Source organism: Mus caroli, unplaced genomic scaffold, assembly GCF_978045245.1.
Source record: "Mus caroli unplaced genomic scaffold, Mus_caroli_1 scaffold_15, whole genome shotgun sequence".
Lineage (NCBI taxonomy): Eukaryota > Metazoa > Chordata > Mammalia > Rodentia > Muridae > Mus > Mus caroli.
Genome location: NW_028227270.1, coordinates 90411207 through 90428739, shown reverse-complemented (window position 1 = coordinate 90428739; position 17533 = coordinate 90411207). Strand labels below are relative to the sequence as shown.

The following is a 17533-nucleotide window of genomic DNA, read 5'->3' as shown; positions in this document are numbered from 1 at the left end:
CAAAAATAAAGACAAAATAAATAAAAGCAAAAGTCCTAATTTCACTTGTCTAGATTATTCTGGATAGGATCAGTTATAAAGTTTTAAGAAAAAAAATATGCAAGTTGTGTGATGTTTTCTGCCTAGACTGTAAGAGTGGTGAACTCACAGAGAATGATAAAATGTCCATCTCTTGTCTTTCATGGCAGATGCAAGAGATGCAGAACAGTTGAGCAGGAACAAGGTGACACACATTCTTTCTGTGCACGACACTGCCAGGCCCATGTTGGAGGTAAGAAAGAACCAGGGGTGTGTGTGTGTGGGGGGGGGGGGGGCTATGTTTGTGTATGTCAGTCTGTGTGTGTGTGTGTGTGTGTGTGTGTGTGTATGTATCTGTCTGTCCATGTGTCTCTGTGAGTGTGTGCGTGTATTTATATTCTGTGGAAGTGCACATGACATTAATGAAAGCAGCCATATTCTGACACTAGTCTATTCCTGTGGTCACAGGACAGATTACTTTGGTATTCGAGTTAAATGCCTGGCCCACTTGAGGACATGCTGTGTCCCAACAGAGGGCGTCCTTATTGTACTCCTGCTGCATGGTTTGCTTGGCTCTTTTTTCTAAGTTCCCCAAAATAAACTTACATTTCCTTTTGAATATTAAGAATATTTAAAACACAATGTACAGCCTAGTGGTCGGTCAGAACCTGTACTTCCAGCACTCAGGCAAGATGGTAGTTTCAAGTTCAAGGCCAACCTGGGCTACATGGTAAATTCCCGCCTAGCTAAGGCTGCAGAGTGAGACTCTGTGTTAATAATTAATTAATTAATTAATTAAAATTTGGGTTGAGGGCCTCTTGATTATAGGGTAGCCTAGCACACATGAGGATCTAGGTTGCATCTCTAGAACTACAGGGAAAAAAACATTTAAATAAGTAAAACCTATTGCTGCTTCAAAATTATTTCTGCTTTAGTAGGATCCTAATGAATTCAAGTTGCTCATATCCTGCGGATGTTTGCCACAAAAGGTCTAATACCATTTGTTTTAACTAGTAAGGACAAGAAGGCAGGCAAGCCACCCCTGTGACTTTTTTCTTTCCCAGGCCTGGTCTGAATGGACAACATCAATAGAGAGCTGTTGCGTTTTAGGTTTAGGGGAGTAAACAGGGTGTGTCTGCTTGTACACTAATTCCAAAAACATCTTCAATTTTACCCTGTTGGACGGTTTGAGCTGTTGATCAGGAGCAAAATCTATTTCTGTTTCTGCCGTGGCACAGCCCAGGTTAGCCTCTTTCAGAAAACAATGCCTGTGTGGTTGTGATACATGTTTTTTCTATTTTAGGGCTTGGCGTTAGGAAGGGAGGGGTACTTGTTCTGAAACAAAGACTCCTGGTTCAGGCTGTTTTCATTGAAAGTCATATCATGTAAGAATAGGTAGTATGTGTATAGGTATGGACGTATCCATTTCCCTTGGCTTTGGAGCCTCTGGGTTTGAGCCAGTACAGAACAAGCTAAAGTGCTTAGACAAGAACGGAGGCTGAGAAGCAGTCTGTAAGGCTGCAGCAGATGCTCACCACTGCCCAGATCTACCCCACGTTAGTTATCATCCCAGTTGGAAGCTCACACTTCCTTCTGCTGTTTCCATGGGCGTTTGCGAGGGCGCTGTATTAGTCTCAGTGGGAATGACGGCTTTTTGTTTGCTTGTTTTCTTTTTCTTTTTGAGTTCAATAGTATTCTGAAAATAGTTATTCCTGTATTAACTAACTAATTAATTAAATTAATAAAGCAATATTAAATGTTTAATCTGTTAATGATAGTTTGTGTTTAAAATACAGACATTTTAAACTACACCGTGGTCATGGCTGACTTCCTCTTAAATCACAAGATGAAGCTTGAGGTTTCCTTTATTTTAATAAATTGCATCGCAGTCCTTCCCACCCTCCCCCACCAAGCCTGCCTTACTCTTGTGTACTGATTTTAATGGAACACATTGTCGTATGCACACCGTTCTCAATCTCTTGACTTCCACCTGAGTACAAGGTCTTGAAGGGTCAGAAGTGAGACAACTCCAGCCATTCTGTCACACACAGAAACTCTGGCTGGACTGGAAAATAAAACAGGTGGGATTGCAAACCACGTATAAAGAAGCTACTGTGTGTGTGAACCCCATGGCTCAGGACAGACTGTGGGCCTCCATTCTGAGCACATTACATGTCCACCGTATTCTGTGCACTTTGTCTATAGGGACAAACTGTCTTTACAAAGAGAAGAGGGGCATGGAGAGGGGAGCTGCTGTGCCCCTTGTTACAGTTCTGATATTTTCGGACATCCTCCTCCTACAGCTACAGTTTTCCAGCCTGTGCTTTCAGAGTCCTCAGAATGTTGTCATAGCCACTGGATCCTATCATTACTCAGCTTGATAGTAAGCGGTCCTGTTTACTAAAGGTTACACTGCAGCTCTATAGTGTAACGTAGTTTAACATTGCCCATCTTACATCATTCATTTGGTATGTCATAGGTGTGTGCCTCTATAAAGCTGCTTAACAGCCTCTCCAGTTACATGTGTGGGGAGTTTCCTAGAGTGATGTGTACACAGTAATTAAGTTACTGGAATTCCAGATGTTTAGGGACTTTGTTTAGCCATCTTCTTTCTGAAATTCCAACTTCAACTCCACCTTCCAAATTCAAATCATGGCCTAACCAATCTTGAGAGCAGGCTGTAAAGTTGTTAGCATGGGGTCTTCCACAGCTGGCCCTGATCCTTGAAGGGAATGGGAAAGGAATTCTCTGAGGACTTCAAAGCCAGGCATATTTATGAAAATCCCCTAGCTTAATCTGGGCAGCCTTTCTCTGGGATGGACAGGAGGTAAGAAGATGGTCTCGTCCCCCAAATGAAGGGATTTGGGTCCAGATAACATCCAAGTAGGATTTCCAGAAGCAAGGCTGCCAGGGAGCAGCATGTGCGAGGCTCTATGGTGTGAGGACTTCTAGGGTCATGTCAATAAACCTCTGGGTTTTAAGGCATTGAGGTTCTTGCCATCTGTCGTTAGGGTCTTCAGACCAGCTTTCAGTGCAGGAGAGGGCAAGTGAGAGCATGTGGTCACATCATTGGTCCTGCTTCAGGAATTGATGAGGGGATTCTCTGAGGGTAAGCGGCTGTGGGTATGTGATGTCATGCTTTGGGAAAACAGGTTTAAGGAGTTTAGAATGCCATAGGCTCCTGAGAAAATCCTGGTTAGGCTGAAAGGACCGACCTTTACGAGTTGCCACAGGGTAGACACATGTGGAGTCTCTCTGAGCAAGGGTCTTGTGAGCGTGCTTGTTCATATGATACATGATCTCCAGTCTTGTGTAACTATATTATCTGAATGAACAAAGGGTATTCAAACATCTGCCATACTAAGGCCAGAGGCGACAGCACCCAGACCCTGCACCTAAGACCGCCTCTGTACAGAGTGCACCTCTCCATACTGATTTTCTTTCATGACTGTGAGAGTCTGTTCTAGGTAAAAGGGAAGGCTCTGTAGTTTTAGTCCCTCTGGACACATATTTCCTTTCAGGGTGTAACAATCTGTTTTCTGTCATAGTTCCAGAGCAGCACAAAGCCCTAAACTGCATCCACCACACAGGTCAGTTGAAACTTGCTTAGTTGGTTTGCATTATGCAATACAGATTTTATTTGTCAACGAAATAAGACACTTATTCTTTATTTGATTTTAGTTTGACTACATGTAACACACCATTATCTGGTAGATTTTGGACAAAGTTTCTAGAATAGCTCTTGGAGTGTCTAAGACTCCCTACCACCATGCCTAAAGGGAAAGACTTCAAGTCACTGATCTCAGTCCTCCAAAGCAGCTGAGCCACTGTCTTTGGTCATCAAGTGGAACCAGGTATTTCTGATGACACAGGGTTTGTGTGGCCTCTCATACTTAGAATAAGACCGTCCAGGGAGAAAAGCCTGGAGCTCCAAGTGTGGTCCTTTGGAAGAGTAGGTCTTCCAGAATGAAGACACTTTGCTTGCTTGATTGATTGATTGATTGCTTGCTTGCTTGTTTGCTTGCTTGCTTGCTTATTGAAATTCAAGAAAAATTCTATTAGTATTTCAAAGAAAAATCACCCAGTACAGGCAAGCTACAAATCTCAGTAACTGCCTCTAGAAGGAGAATGGTAGAGAGAAGGAAAAACCACACCAGTGTGTTGGCATGGAAGTCATACATGAAGCAGACAAGCAGGCACAGCGTTAGAGAAAGAGTATCCAGTGAGAGAAGCCTGGAACCCACAGCAAGAAGACCAGGAGAATTTGACTTTTCTGGGTAATTCAGAAAACGTCTGAAGCTGTACAGCTATGGCCCTGTAAGCTTAGGAACTCTGAGAAGGAATGGTATCTCAATAAAGGACTGGTTCTTCTGCCTATTTCTAAAGTAAGCCTGCCTTCCCAGGAGTGGTTTCTTCGCTAAGGAATTGGCCAGGACCAATTGGACTGTTAGGTCTCTAACCAGGCTGGAGATTCTGTTCTCCTTACCAAAGGACCTTCACTGCTACTCTAACATCCTCCTACTCCCTGCCCTGTCCTACATTTCTGAAGAGGTAATCCTAAAATAATTTAGAGACAAAGTCAGGCTCAGAGCAGAATGAAGACCCTCAAAAACATCATAAAAGGGGCCAAAGAGATGGCTTTGTCAGTAAAGTACTTGCTTTGAAAGCATGAAGACTTGAGTTAGGACCTGGATAAAAAAAATACCAGGTACCTCAGTGCACATGTGTAACCCCAGCACTGGGCAGGTAGAGGCAAGAGGATGGATTGTTGAGCAGCCAGTTTAGCTGAACCAGTAAGCTCCAGGTGCCCTAGAGACTCCGTCTCAAAAAGTAAGACGAAGAGTCATTAAGACGCCTAATGTTGATCTCGGACCCACACACGTGTTCAGGAACAAACATGGACACACATATCACACACAAAAATAACGCAGCACATAAATGTAGGAATCTCGCTCACTAGGAGCCCCAACTCCCTCTGCCTCTGAGATTCTGAGGAGATGTAGTTCCTTTTCTATTCCCACTGCTTCTTCTCTCTCTCTCTCTCTCTCTCTCTCTGTGTGTGTGTGTGTGTGTGTGTGTGTGTGTCTATTGTTAGATATCGAACCAAATTCAAGGCTTCATACATGCTAGGCAGGTGCTCTAACACTGAGCCACACCCGCAGCCCAGCTACTACCTTTTATCTGACAAATCTCAGCAGAAGTGGGTTCCTACAGGTGATCTCTCCTGACTCCATCACTGTGAAACTAGAACGTCCCAGGTCCCCATGGCTGCTTGGGTAGTGTGGTGAGAGGCCCATTCTTCTACCCTAGAACAGAGCTTTTTTCCCAGCATGCTCCTTGTCTGCCCTTTGCTGCTATGGCTGGCGCTTCTGATGCTGATGTCTATAGATATTTCTACATTAGAGAAGAGTGTGCCTCTTAAGCTCTCCCTAGCACTTGTGGGGGTGTGCCTGTTCCCAGTACCAGCACAATTTTATTTTTAAGCATGTATTAATTGTACAAACTAATGGACTCCATTGTGATATTTCTATGCCTGATGATAATATACTTGGATAATATTCACTACCCTCTCTTTTATCCTTTCCATTTAGCAAAATTTCTGCTTTGTTTTGTTTTATTTTTGGTAAAAGTTGTATTCCTTTCCAAGACAGCTCTTCCACATGGAGGCAGGGAGCAAGCAAATGGTATACTCATTCCTTGAGCATCTAGTACATGCAAGCCAGGGACCCGCACTAAAGATACTGAAGTGTGCTCACCATCCTCATCTGCCTTGGCAGAACCTTTAATGCTTAGACAGGATCGTATTCTGAATGTTTTATAAACATTCACACTCATTACAACCTAATGAAAGAAGAGCTATGGCTCAAGGTAGGTGACAACGTCAAATAGAAACAGTAGCCTGGAAGACCTAAGAGTGAGCTCTGTCTTCCATTGGTAAATCTGGAGTTGTTTGCACTGAGCATGCTTCTAAATGGGCCTTAAGCAATGACTAGGAATCCATCTAATCAGCTTACGGTGTCATGTCCAGAAGGAAGCTGATGCAGAGAGCAGAATAGAAGCCCTCTGCATGGCCCAGACTCTTCACTGTGGTCTGTCCTCCAAGGCTTCAAGCCTGACAAGCGGTCTGAATTATTCTTACTCTTTTGTGACAGAACTGATTTCGGTGACTCCACCTGTCAGAAGATTGACCCTGGCCAGGGTTACATTCTGAGGTCTTCTCATTGCAAAGGCAAGGGTCTTTTCTCCTGGACACAATCATTTAGGACTGAGCTTTGATGCCAGTCATTGAAATACATATTATTAGTGCATTTGTAGGGAAAAACCATCAATACATAGATTAATTTCAAATTTAAAAAAACCCCATAGACCTGTAGTTACAGTATTCATGATGTAACAGGTCCTCATCTGATTCTGTTCTTGGGCTGTGGTTGGGAAATGCCTATGTTTTTTAGGAGGTGTTTCTTTACTGGAATGCAGGGATAGTCAGTGCTTTTAGTCAATAACATGCTTGCAAAAGGCCTTGAGTCTGATTCCCCAAACTGATGTTAAAGCCAAGCTTTTTTGTTTGTTTGTTTGTTTTTTGGTTCCTGTGTATAATCCCAGTACTGGGGAGACAGATATCCCTGGAGCACACTGACTAGCCAGCCTAGTCTCATTGGCAAGCTCCAGGCAAAAGAGAGACCTTGTCTCAAAAAAAAAAAAATGGTAGACCTCACCTGAGGAACCATACCTGAGGTTGTCCTCTGACCTTCACATACATGCACAGAGCGGCATGTACAGGTGAAAACCGGTGATTTTTTTTTTCCAATCAGAAACTTGGTATTGTTTGTAGGTGCTGAGGAAGTAATACTGAACAAGGAAAGGCTTCTCCCTTCCCCTGAGAAAAGAAACCCTGTCTTTCTGATGTAAAATTTTCAGAGTTTGTTTCATTTTTCGTTCTATGTATTTACAGAGCACCTGCAGGAAACAACTACTTTTCACTATTAATAGAAATGCCTTAAAGGGACTCCCATCCCATCACGCAGCTTCTTCACATCAGAGAGTAATTAGATGAACTCGACTGAGAAGCAGAATCTACATACATGCATGTTACATGTTTAGTGGGTAGATCGTATGGGTTGGAATTTGGTTTGAATGTTTTCAGTTTTGTATTTTGAACTCTTTTAGCATATATGGGTTAGATCGTAACTAGCTTGTTTTCATAGCTAGGCATTTATGTATTCATTTATTATGTGATAGGCTCTCACAGTGAAACCTAGGCTGGCTTACAGTCCACTGTCTGCATTCACACACCCTCCTTAATGAGGACATACTAGGATTAGGTGCTGCATCTGCTTGGCCAGTCCTCTTCTTTGACCATGGGGCTAGACTCAGTGGCTGGTAGAAGTCCCTGTAGGAACTGTGGTCCTTCTGCCCTACGTCCCTCTGAATTTCACCTGAGCAGTTTTGTTGGCTTCTGAAATATGAAGAGACTGTCTCCTTCCAGCCAGAACCAGCGTTGGAGGGCGTTTAAAGTTTAAGGGAGAGTGCTTCTGTTGCTCCTGCTCGTCTTCACAGTGCGGCTCAGTAGGATGATAACACAGGAATGTAGCAAATACGATGCAGTCTTGCCTGTCTCTGCCAGACTTCATCCCTGCTGCATGCTCAGCAGGGAAAGACAGGCCTTAGGCTTCTCTCATTTCTGCAGTGCCTGCGCCGGGCTCTTGGTTGGGACATGAATTTTGTCCACCCATGACATGTTTAATGTTCCAAGTCTTTCTGGTCCATGTAATGCCTGTGGACCAGTGGGTAGGCACTCCACTCCTTTGTGGAGTTTTCTTGGTTCTGATGGTGTGTAGTTCAGCCTGGCACACAGGGATGTAGATGCCTACCAAAGAACAAAAACCTGCTTACAGGTTCACCCCATCCCAAATGAGAGCGCTTGTCTTTGGTCACGTGTGGCTCATTGGTGTAGGAAAGCAGAGCTGCATTGAGATGGGCTTCATTCGAGGAGGCTGTGAGGAGGCTGTGAGGAGGCTGTGAGGAGGCTGTGAGGAGGCTGTGAGGAGGCTGTGAGGAGGCTGCGAGGAGGCTGTGAGGAGGCTGTGAGGAGGCTGTGAGGAGGCTGTGAGGAGGCTGTGAGGAGGCTGTGAGGAGGCTGCGAGGAGGCTGCGAGGAGGCTGCGAGGAGGCTGTGAGGAGGCTGCAAGGAGGCTGCGAGGAGGCTGTGAGGAGGCTGTGGTGCCAGAGGGGCTGATTAGTGTGTTGCAGCCTCCAGCACACAGCTTGCTGCCAGGGCTTCTCACTCGCCAGGACCTGAAGGCATACATGGTATCTAGTTTCGTGGCACTACGAAAGCCTCTCTTGTCGAATTACTAACCTATAATCCCCTCAGAAGGGTCAGTGACTTTCTCATTGAGCTCTGAATGGTCCGTCAGCTGCCTTTGGTTGGCACTGGGAGATCGGCCCCATAAAAAAAGATCACACAACTTCATAACAGTCACTCAACAGAAGCTTTGCCATACTCGAAGCATGCATGTGGAGTTGAAGGAGATGGTGTCTGGGACTTTGTGGTGCCTAGAGGTAAGACACTGAGGTTACATCCAAGCATCCCTGTTCTGGTGTAGGAAGAGGGAGCTCCCTGGGCACACACTTGGGTGTTGCCTTCTCCTCTGCCTCTCTTGTCTGATGCCCACTGTGTTCCCCTGTACCTGGGACACAGAGACTTAGCAGGCAGAGAGTATGTGAATGTGCAGGCTTACCCAAGTTGTGGAAACTGTAAGTCACATTTCTTCTAGCATAAGGAGAATATACTCCCCAAACCACTTTAAACACACAAGAGATGTGCAGATTTGGGGTACACTGAAGTTCATGGACACAATGTTGATAATGGCACAGGAGTAGAACCAGTCTCAGTCCATGCATATGCAAAAATACTTGAAGCAATCCCCAAAGACGGGATGTGGTGTATTTAAAGAAAACAGCTCTTTAAGAAACAGAAGCAAATCAAAACAAATATCTATAATATGATCTCTTATACAAAATGTAAAATCATCATCATATTTCTATTACATATACAAATAGAGTCTGAAAGGATCATAGCAGACCCCCAAAAATGAAGGAGTAGTTTTTTCTTTATGTTCTTTTAATCTTTAATTGTCTTGTTCCAGTAAGAGCAGTGGTTCTCAACCTTCCTAATGCTATGACTCTTAAGACAGTTTCTCATATTGTAGTGACCCCCCAACCATTAAATTATTTTTGTTTCTTCTTCATAGCTGTAATTTTGCTACTGTTATGAATCATAATGTAACTATCTGATGGGCAGATAGTCTTAGGTAACCCGTGTGTAAGGGCTGTTTGACCCCCAAAGAAGTCTTGACCCATAGGTTGAGAGCCACTGCAACAAGAGTATCTCTTTGAGTGGTGGCCAAGAGAGATTAGTGAACAATATCCTTAGTGCCTGTGATAACAATGGGTATATTGCATGTGCATATTCAGGCTTAGCTTGTAAAAATTGTGTGTGTGTGTGTGTGTGTGTGTATTATCACCGTGTGCCATGGATTCTTGTGTGATATGTGGCATCAAACATCCTTTGTGGTCTGTGGTCAGCAGATACAAAGAAAGTATATCATCTACTTCAAAGGCAGAAGCTAGCCCAGGACATGTCTACAACGACAGAGGCTTTGTTTTCAACATCAAACAGTCTGTTTCTACTGGGTTGACTGGACATAGGAATGCATTTATGCCCTTCTTTCAGGATTCACAGATCCACCTAGTGCTGCAGCTTCAAGCACTGGGCAGTGGTTCCTCTGTAGATGCCTGCTGTCTCCTCCAAACTGGCTGATTTTGTTTTTTACCAGCCTTGCACAAGCACCAAACTAGCCACTGGTGGTGAAGCCCAGTGCCTTGGGTAGCAAGCAACTGTTTGCCCTGGGCTTGGTTTCTAACTGATGGTTGTTTCTTGCAACCTTAGCAGGTCTCGCTTCTCTAGGAAAATTTCTAGATGTCATCTCAAAATCAGTGGTACCTACTCTGCTCAGGGATTACAGTACCTCTTGTGCGTTAAAGAGAATTTGTTTGAAGCCAACCCCAGACTTAAATAGATATGACTCAAATAGAAATAATTACTGTAGGGATCGAAAACTGTCTAGTAATTGTTCTTTCTTGACTCAGCTTGTGTGGAGCAGCCAAGTGCAGAAGAGATTGGCTCTTATGTGCCTGCTGCTCCTCTGACAGCATCCTATCTGCAAATGGAGTACTAGTGTGATGAGACTGCGTGTGGCAAGAGGAAGGCTGGAGCCCCTGATACCAGATGATTCTGAGGAAATGTGTTTCTTAAACCTCCAAAATGAAGGAGTGCTATCTATGTTTGCCTCCTGGGAGCATAGCCAGGCTTTCAGTTGTCCCTCCTCATCAGACTTCCCTGGAGTGCTCCTGCTCCCTAGCCTACCTTGGATTGCTGGATGATACAAAGAAATATCAAGGGGTTCTACATTGATACAGACACATAAATCATCCCAGTGTTGCAGAGTTGCAAATGTGTATCAGGTAGAAGGGTCCCCAAGGCACCCAGGAGAATGTGGCAGCTAGGAAGATTGTACCAAAGGGTGAGAGTTTTGTTTGGTCCTGAAAGATAGCAAGAGCTTGCTAGGTGGTGACAGTGAGGACAGTTGAATGTGATTCCTAGTAAAGAGCAACACATGCGGTGACATGGTAATGCAGTGCAGGGTGTGTCCTGGCCTGTAGGAAAGGCTCAGCAGACAGAGTGCAATGCATCAGAGTGGCTAGACTGGAAAGGCAGCCTCAGAAAGGAGGACCAGTTGTTTGTTAGGCTTTGGAGTCTGGTGGGAGTTAGAGACTCACCCAAGATTTGTGTACCAATCAAGTGACACAGTCAGACTGCTTTTCCAGTAGTTATCAGTGTAGAAACAGAAGGGAGGGAGGAGATACACATCTTAGAGACCCCTGGAAGCTCTGCCCTATTCCTAGTTAGAAATAAGGGTTTGACCTGGACCACTAAGGAGTGAGATATGTTTTCTAGAAATAAAAGATCAGATTGGATCTGGGACTGTCGCACAAAATGATACAGCAATGTTAAAAATGAAAGAATGGGGAAAGATTCAGAAGCAAATTGAGCTAAAAGAAGGAGGGACCAACAGTGGTTCCTTGTTGTCTATTAGACAAACACATGATGGGTACAAAGCAAAGAGTCAGCTACTGTCATGTCAGAAGGAGTAATCCATCCAAAAGATGTAACAACCATCAACCTCTGGGCACTTCAGAAACAAGTTAGAAATAGCCATTTCTTGGGTAGAGTGGAAAGGAATTATCTCGTATTCAGTTGTGGGGTGGGGCAAGGGAGGTGTCAGAGTACCTTACGTAATAGCTTCATGGCGCAGACACTCAGACAACTGATGGATATGCGCACCGGAGAGCTCTGGGTGATATGTTCCTGCTGTTTTCCAAAGCTTGTTAGAAATGCAGGTCCATTCAGTGCTCCAGAGAGAGTGTAGGTTGGACAGAAATATTTGAGCATTTTCTCAGTAAAATGTGTGGCCACTTCATTGGGTCTGAATAAAACCATACAAAAAAGTGGCAAGATAGGATGGCCAGGGAGTCATGTTTGTTATATTACGGTGTTTGCAGTGTTGTGGAAGATGACATCAGTCACCAAGTCCACATTATGATATAGCTGTCAATGTGTTGTTCCTACTAATCCCTTGTACCTCCAGTCTTCTGGCTGCAGTCTTTGAGGTTCCCTGCAGAGGCACAGGGTTCTCTGGGCTTGGACCGTGTGGCTGGTTTACATTTTGTTTTCCCTCAGGCAAGCATCCTTGGTTCCTTGGTTATGGTCCCTCACCTTAGGAGACCCTTATCCACGTGGCTATTGTAGGCAACCACAAGAGAGGGAGTTAGGCTGCATATCAAGCAATGGGAGAGGACTTAATGGGCATGTGATGTCTTTTAAGGTGTTTAAATGGTAGTTTATCTTAGTTTGGTGAGGTAACCAGAGAGAATCTACAGAGGGAAAGTGTGTCTCTGGCTCTGGTTGGGACAGTGCAGTGTATGCCTGGCAGACACTAGGCACCCTGAGCACTGTGAGGGGCAGGGACAGTGTCTATACCAGGGGGCTCTATGTGTGGAGAGGCCTCAGAGCCTGCAGTCGGAAGTTTGAATGGCAAGCAGAAAGTGCTCAATGGTAAAGAGCTCATTCAGGGCTCAGGCTTACTATGAACACCATCATTGTTTTTCACCATAGGAAAAATGATTATTTAAATAGATCCAGGGTTACTTAAGATTAGTTTAAACAAATCTGCCGTTTTCGGGTGCTCTTCATAAGTCATTGCTAGGTAGTGACACAGGTGGATCCGTGCCTGTCCACACCTGCAAGGGAAGTGATGCAATCTTATTTAGGGTTGAATGTGGAGCAAGTGCATAGCTGGCACCTTTAGTGCAGACAAACAAGCTGTGCCCAGAACGCTTTTGGAGTGTGCCTCCCTCCCTGTGGCCCAGCCCCCCTGGGATGACATATCTCTTGTCCCCTTTCAGCTGTTACCACAACCACAGCAGATTTCAATTTCCACCTTGGATCACAGAGTGGGTGAATTGTTGGCCACCTCTTGACCTTTTTGCTGGGAAAGAAAACAGTGCAGGGTGAAAGTTAAAGCACACAAGTAGGAGGCTCACAGTGCAGTGCTGGGCTCGGTGTTCCCACTATCATAAAACCCTTCTCTTTTCTTCCTCTTCCTCTTTCCCTTCCTCGATCTCCCCTCCCCTTACTAAGGATTTAATTCAGGGATTTCTGCAAACTAAGCAAGAACTCGCCCACTAAATTCAATCTCCAACGCCTTTTCGGACTCTGTTTTGAGGCAGGGTCCATGCTGCTCTTGAACTCATTCTGGCCCAGTCAGGCCTGGAACTTGCAATCCTGCCTCAGCCTTATGAGTAGCTGGGATTACAGAACTACACCACCAGGTCTAGCTTGGAATTTTTTTCCTTCCCCAAATTTTCTTGTAGTTAAAATGAGATGAGCCACTAAGCCCTCAGTTCTTCTGACCATGGCCGGTGGGGGGGATGAAGGGGGCTGTAGGTGAGAACCAGCTGTCTCTTTATCACTTGGTAATTCTGGGGTGAGCAGCTTGCATGGACAGAACCAAGCCCAGGCCTTGAGACTCCACTCCTAGGAACTTGCTAGTATGATGTGACAAATACAACCTAATTTACTTAAGTTCGAGTTTCTGTTCTCAGGAACCAGCTCCATGATCCCAAGGAAAGGCAGTTCCTTACTAAGGCTGCTGAACTTCAACTGCATGTGGCAATCTACCCTCAAGAGAAAATGGTTCATGGCTGACCTAGTATGAGTAGCATATCCTAAGCATCTCTTGTTTTGTTTTCTTGTTCCCTTTAAACTGAGGCTTCCTGTCTCTTCCGATGAAAAACTGTTCTTCATGCTTCCATAACGAGCAATGATATCACAAGTCAGTGGCTCTCACTGGCCGTTCTGAGATCCTGATGACCCTCTGTCTCCTTGGTGGCCACAGTGCTTTCTGCTTTGGGGCTTCCATCTGTGTCCAGTGCTAGAGCATACAGCTGTCGAAATAAAAATAGCCCATCAAAGTGTTCACAGTGAAGGGGGAGGGGTGTGGTAAAGCACTCCCCTTCAGAGGGGGGCCCTAGGACGCTGGTGTCTAAGCTGAGAGAGGAAAGCACCCTTCCAGCTGCACCTGCCATGCTGTAAAGCTCAGGCAGTGCCATGGCAACCACTGCAGCGTTCACAGTTGACCACATTGCAGAAGGATGCTTCTCCTTGTGTGGAGGAGATATGGCAGAATAGCACCCTTGCCTTGCTTCTCCCTAACTGCCCAGCTCCAGAACCCTTGCTACGCTGAAAGCTCCTCACCTTCTTTCTCATGGAATTCAAACACTCTTGCTAAATTTGGCTTCTGCTTTCTGGGAGCCTGAACCCTACCTTCAAGGACTTAGCTAGCCCTTAAGATCAATACTCAATTCTGAGTCAATATTTCCCTCCTTTCCAAACATACCCTAAGTGTGACCCAGAGAAGATCTCTCATCAAATTAAAAAGAAAATGAAGTCTCCCAATTTAAAAAAAAAAAGGAATTGTTCTGAGATATATGTGTGTATGTGGATATGTATATGTGTGTATACATATATATGCATACATATACATAAATATATGCATATTCCTTAATATATACATTGTAACCTGCTCAGTATATATAATGTTACTTGTATATATAAGATTCAGATCTGACAACATAGCATTGGATAACCAATTAGAGGGCTTTTCCCTGGAGAAACTATTTGTCCTGTTCTCAGGATTCCTGTAATTCTTTGTCTGGAGTTGATGCCCCCTGAGGTTTCTCTTTTCCTTGTTATCATGTCTGCTGGAGTCATCCATGTTCGTATCTCCTCTAGACAGCCTTTGCAATGGATGGTGACCATTACAGAGGACCACAGCCCATAAACATGTAGAAGTTAAGTTCTCAACCCTAACTGATACATCTACAACACAAGAGCACCTGAGGCTCAGGGACCATAGCAGAGAGGGGTCGGGGGATTGCAAGAGCCAGAGGAAACGGAAGGTTCTGTGAGATGTTGTTTCATAAAAATGTCAGAGACATTCTAGATTCATGAAGTCTCATCATAGTGGCTACCTAAATTGTTCATTCTTATGAGCACGTTCACCAAGACCATTAGCAATAGGCAGTGAAAGTTGAGGCTAAAGCCTCCTGAGATGAAGGCACGCGTATGCCTGCATGAAACCATGACTCTAGAGCCAGCTCCATATGCCATATCCAGCTTTGGGATATATGGGTTTGAACTTTGAAAGATGCATCTGCTTCTTGAAGCATCCTTTTCTTCACTTAAACACATTTGTGGCTGATTTTCAAGGAGCAAGAGCTGAGAGAATGGAAAAACAGTGATCACTGTGAGAGTTTGGGGTCAAGCAACCCAAGCTTGCATGCTGGGCGAAAGCACCTGCATTCTGGGGTCAGGGAGGAACTCAGAACACAGAGCTGGAGTCTTTGTGAGCCAAGTTGTGGAGAGAAGCTTTCAAAAGAGGCGCCGCAGCCGGGCAGTGGTGGCGCATGTCTTTAATCCCAGCACTTAGGAGGCAGAGGCAGGTGGATTTCTGAGTTTGAGGCCAGCCTGGTCTACAGAGTGAGCTCCAGGACAACTGAGACTACACAGAGAAACCCTGTCTCGAAAAAAAAAAAACAAAAAATACAAACAAAAAAGAGGCGCTGCACTATGTTGAAGTTCTGCTGAGGAAAGGCCATTGGGAGGAGCCTACAAGAGAAGGAATCACAGAGACTGTACAGCAAGAGCTCTGGAGAGGGGTCCAGGGAGGGACAAGACCTGCAGGGACTGAGTCGTAGGCAGGCCAGTGGTTCTGAGTAGGCCACGCTACGAGTGCAGAGGACAGATTTCTATAGGAGGGGGCAGTGGACACACTACAGGACTTGAAGTTGGGCCTTCTTTACTTTTCAGATTCAGAGCCACACACATGGTCAGATAGAATGTATCTTTTACAGGAGGGATGTTTTCCTTTGCGACGCTCCTCCATGTCAGTCTCTACGTAGCATATTCATTCACAATCCTGGCTGTGACGTGCTTAGATGGCACTGCTCTGCATGAAGGTGCACTGCAGAAGCCTGCGTTTTGAGCACATGCTAAACTGGCCTCAGATTTTACGAGTCACAGTTGGCACATGAGCTAACGCTCACACTGAGCCAAATTCAGAAGAGTCGGGGAGGTACAGCACCCCGGATCTCCCCCATGGCCTTCCTATAATCCATCCCTTGTGGGCCAGAGGAAACCCCTTGTTCTAAGGCCACTTTGGTCTTTCTTTGAAACCTTGAACAAAAATAAACATCAGAATCCTCTTCTGTCCCTCTGACAAGTCAGATGTATGTCATCTTTTGACTAACCTGAAAGCAGCGGCAGGTGTAGAGGCTTCTCATTTGCATCTTGGCTCACAAAATCAAACCCAAGGCTAAATCTTACCTCTCCACTCTGACCGTCCAGCTCCCCCGCCCCAAGCCCCACCAAGGACCACAGTGTTCTTGGAAGTTGGTATTTGTAGCATAGTGCCTAAATTTAGCCTGCAGGAAGAGTCAGTGGCATATGGGTACTTTCAGGAAATGCCTTTTCAGTTCAGAGTTGAGACTTGAAGCATGCATTATGGAGTCTCACTACAAGACCACACTTATCTTCAGCTGTGCTCTGCCAAGTGACCAAGAACCTCATACGAATCTAAACCTTACCTAGTCTTTATCTTCTGTAACAAATTCCAACTCCCAGTCAAATGGCACTTAGACTGTTTCTAGATTATTATCCTTGCGAATGTAACCCTCACTTATACTTTTCCCTTTAACGCAGCATAGTGTTTTCAACTGTTATGGGCTGTATGTAAATTCTTAGATTGAAGAAAGACATCAATCCAAACTCATGGACCAGGCACCGAGCTTAGCTCGCACACATACACAATAGAGATATTAGTCTCCATCAACTCGACACCCTTGCAAAGATGGCCTTGTGAAGGAGACTAACACAGTCTCATCTGGAATGTGCATCTCAAGGAAGTTTCAAGTCAACAGTTGTCATCTCTTGGGTCTATGACCTCTAAAAATCTAGTTTTTCAAAGTTTACTTCCTAAGGTTTTTTTTTTTTTTAATGAGATACAGAAGTACAGGGACAGAGATGAGAATGGTCATCCCCAGGGGTAATGAATAGGGAAGGAAAAGAGTTAGTGTGGGTGCAGAGTCTGATCTGGGGGAGAGTAAGTTCTAGATGTGGATGATGGCGATGATTTACAACTATGGAAGTGTTCACTTAGGAAAGGTCAGAATGGTACCTGGTACAGTGGCTATCTATGTAGTCATGGGTATTGAAAAGATTAGATGGGGATTTATAAGTTCAAGACCAGCCTCCGTAGCATAGAGAATCTCCACTTCAAAGAAACAAACAAATCAAACCTGGTGGCACAGGCCTGTTACTACAGCTACTAAGGAGGCTGAGGAGAGGATGCAAGTTCAAGGCCAGTCTTGGCAACTTCATAGGAGCATATGTCAAAATAGAAAATGGAAGGAGGGCTGGGAACCCAGATGTGGTGGTGGTAGAGCATTTGTCTAGCTCGTGCAAGGCCTGGGCTCAGTCTCTAGTTCTTCCCCCCCAAAAAAGTAAAATAAATGTAAGATAGTAGATTTGCATTGTGCATATTTACTTTAACATAAAGGAATGAGTACCGGTGGTCAGTATGGGTGTTGGGTGTTTCCGGGCTCTTGGCTTTTAATCCAGAGAACTGAAGGTGAGTGCTGACACAGATGCGCCAAAGTAGCAAGGAAAGTATTCAGAGCAAAACAGTAGAAAAGATCAGAATACACTGCCATAGAGCAGCGGCCACGGGTAAAGAAAGATGTTCTAGGCCCCATTCATTGTTCAGAGCTTCCCTTGGTGGACTCGAGGCTGGAAGAGAGCCTTTGGTTACTTAGTTGTTTGAGTTGTTCTCTAT

General features: G+C 44.8%; 1 protein-coding gene across 3 annotated transcripts in view; it reads left to right on the top strand.

The window, feature by feature from the left end:
- The window catches only part of Dusp22 (dual specificity phosphatase 22), a 50855-nt gene that overhangs the window by 12348 nt on the left and 20974 nt on the right, over positions 1–17533 (top strand). For all 3 annotated transcript variants that reach the window (XM_021180127.2, XM_021180126.2, XM_085831197.1), the window contains exon 3: positions 189–271. In XM_021180127.2, coding sequence (XP_021035786.1) covers positions 189–271 — 83 coding nt within the window. The remainder of the gene's footprint in view (positions 1–188; positions 272–17533) is intronic.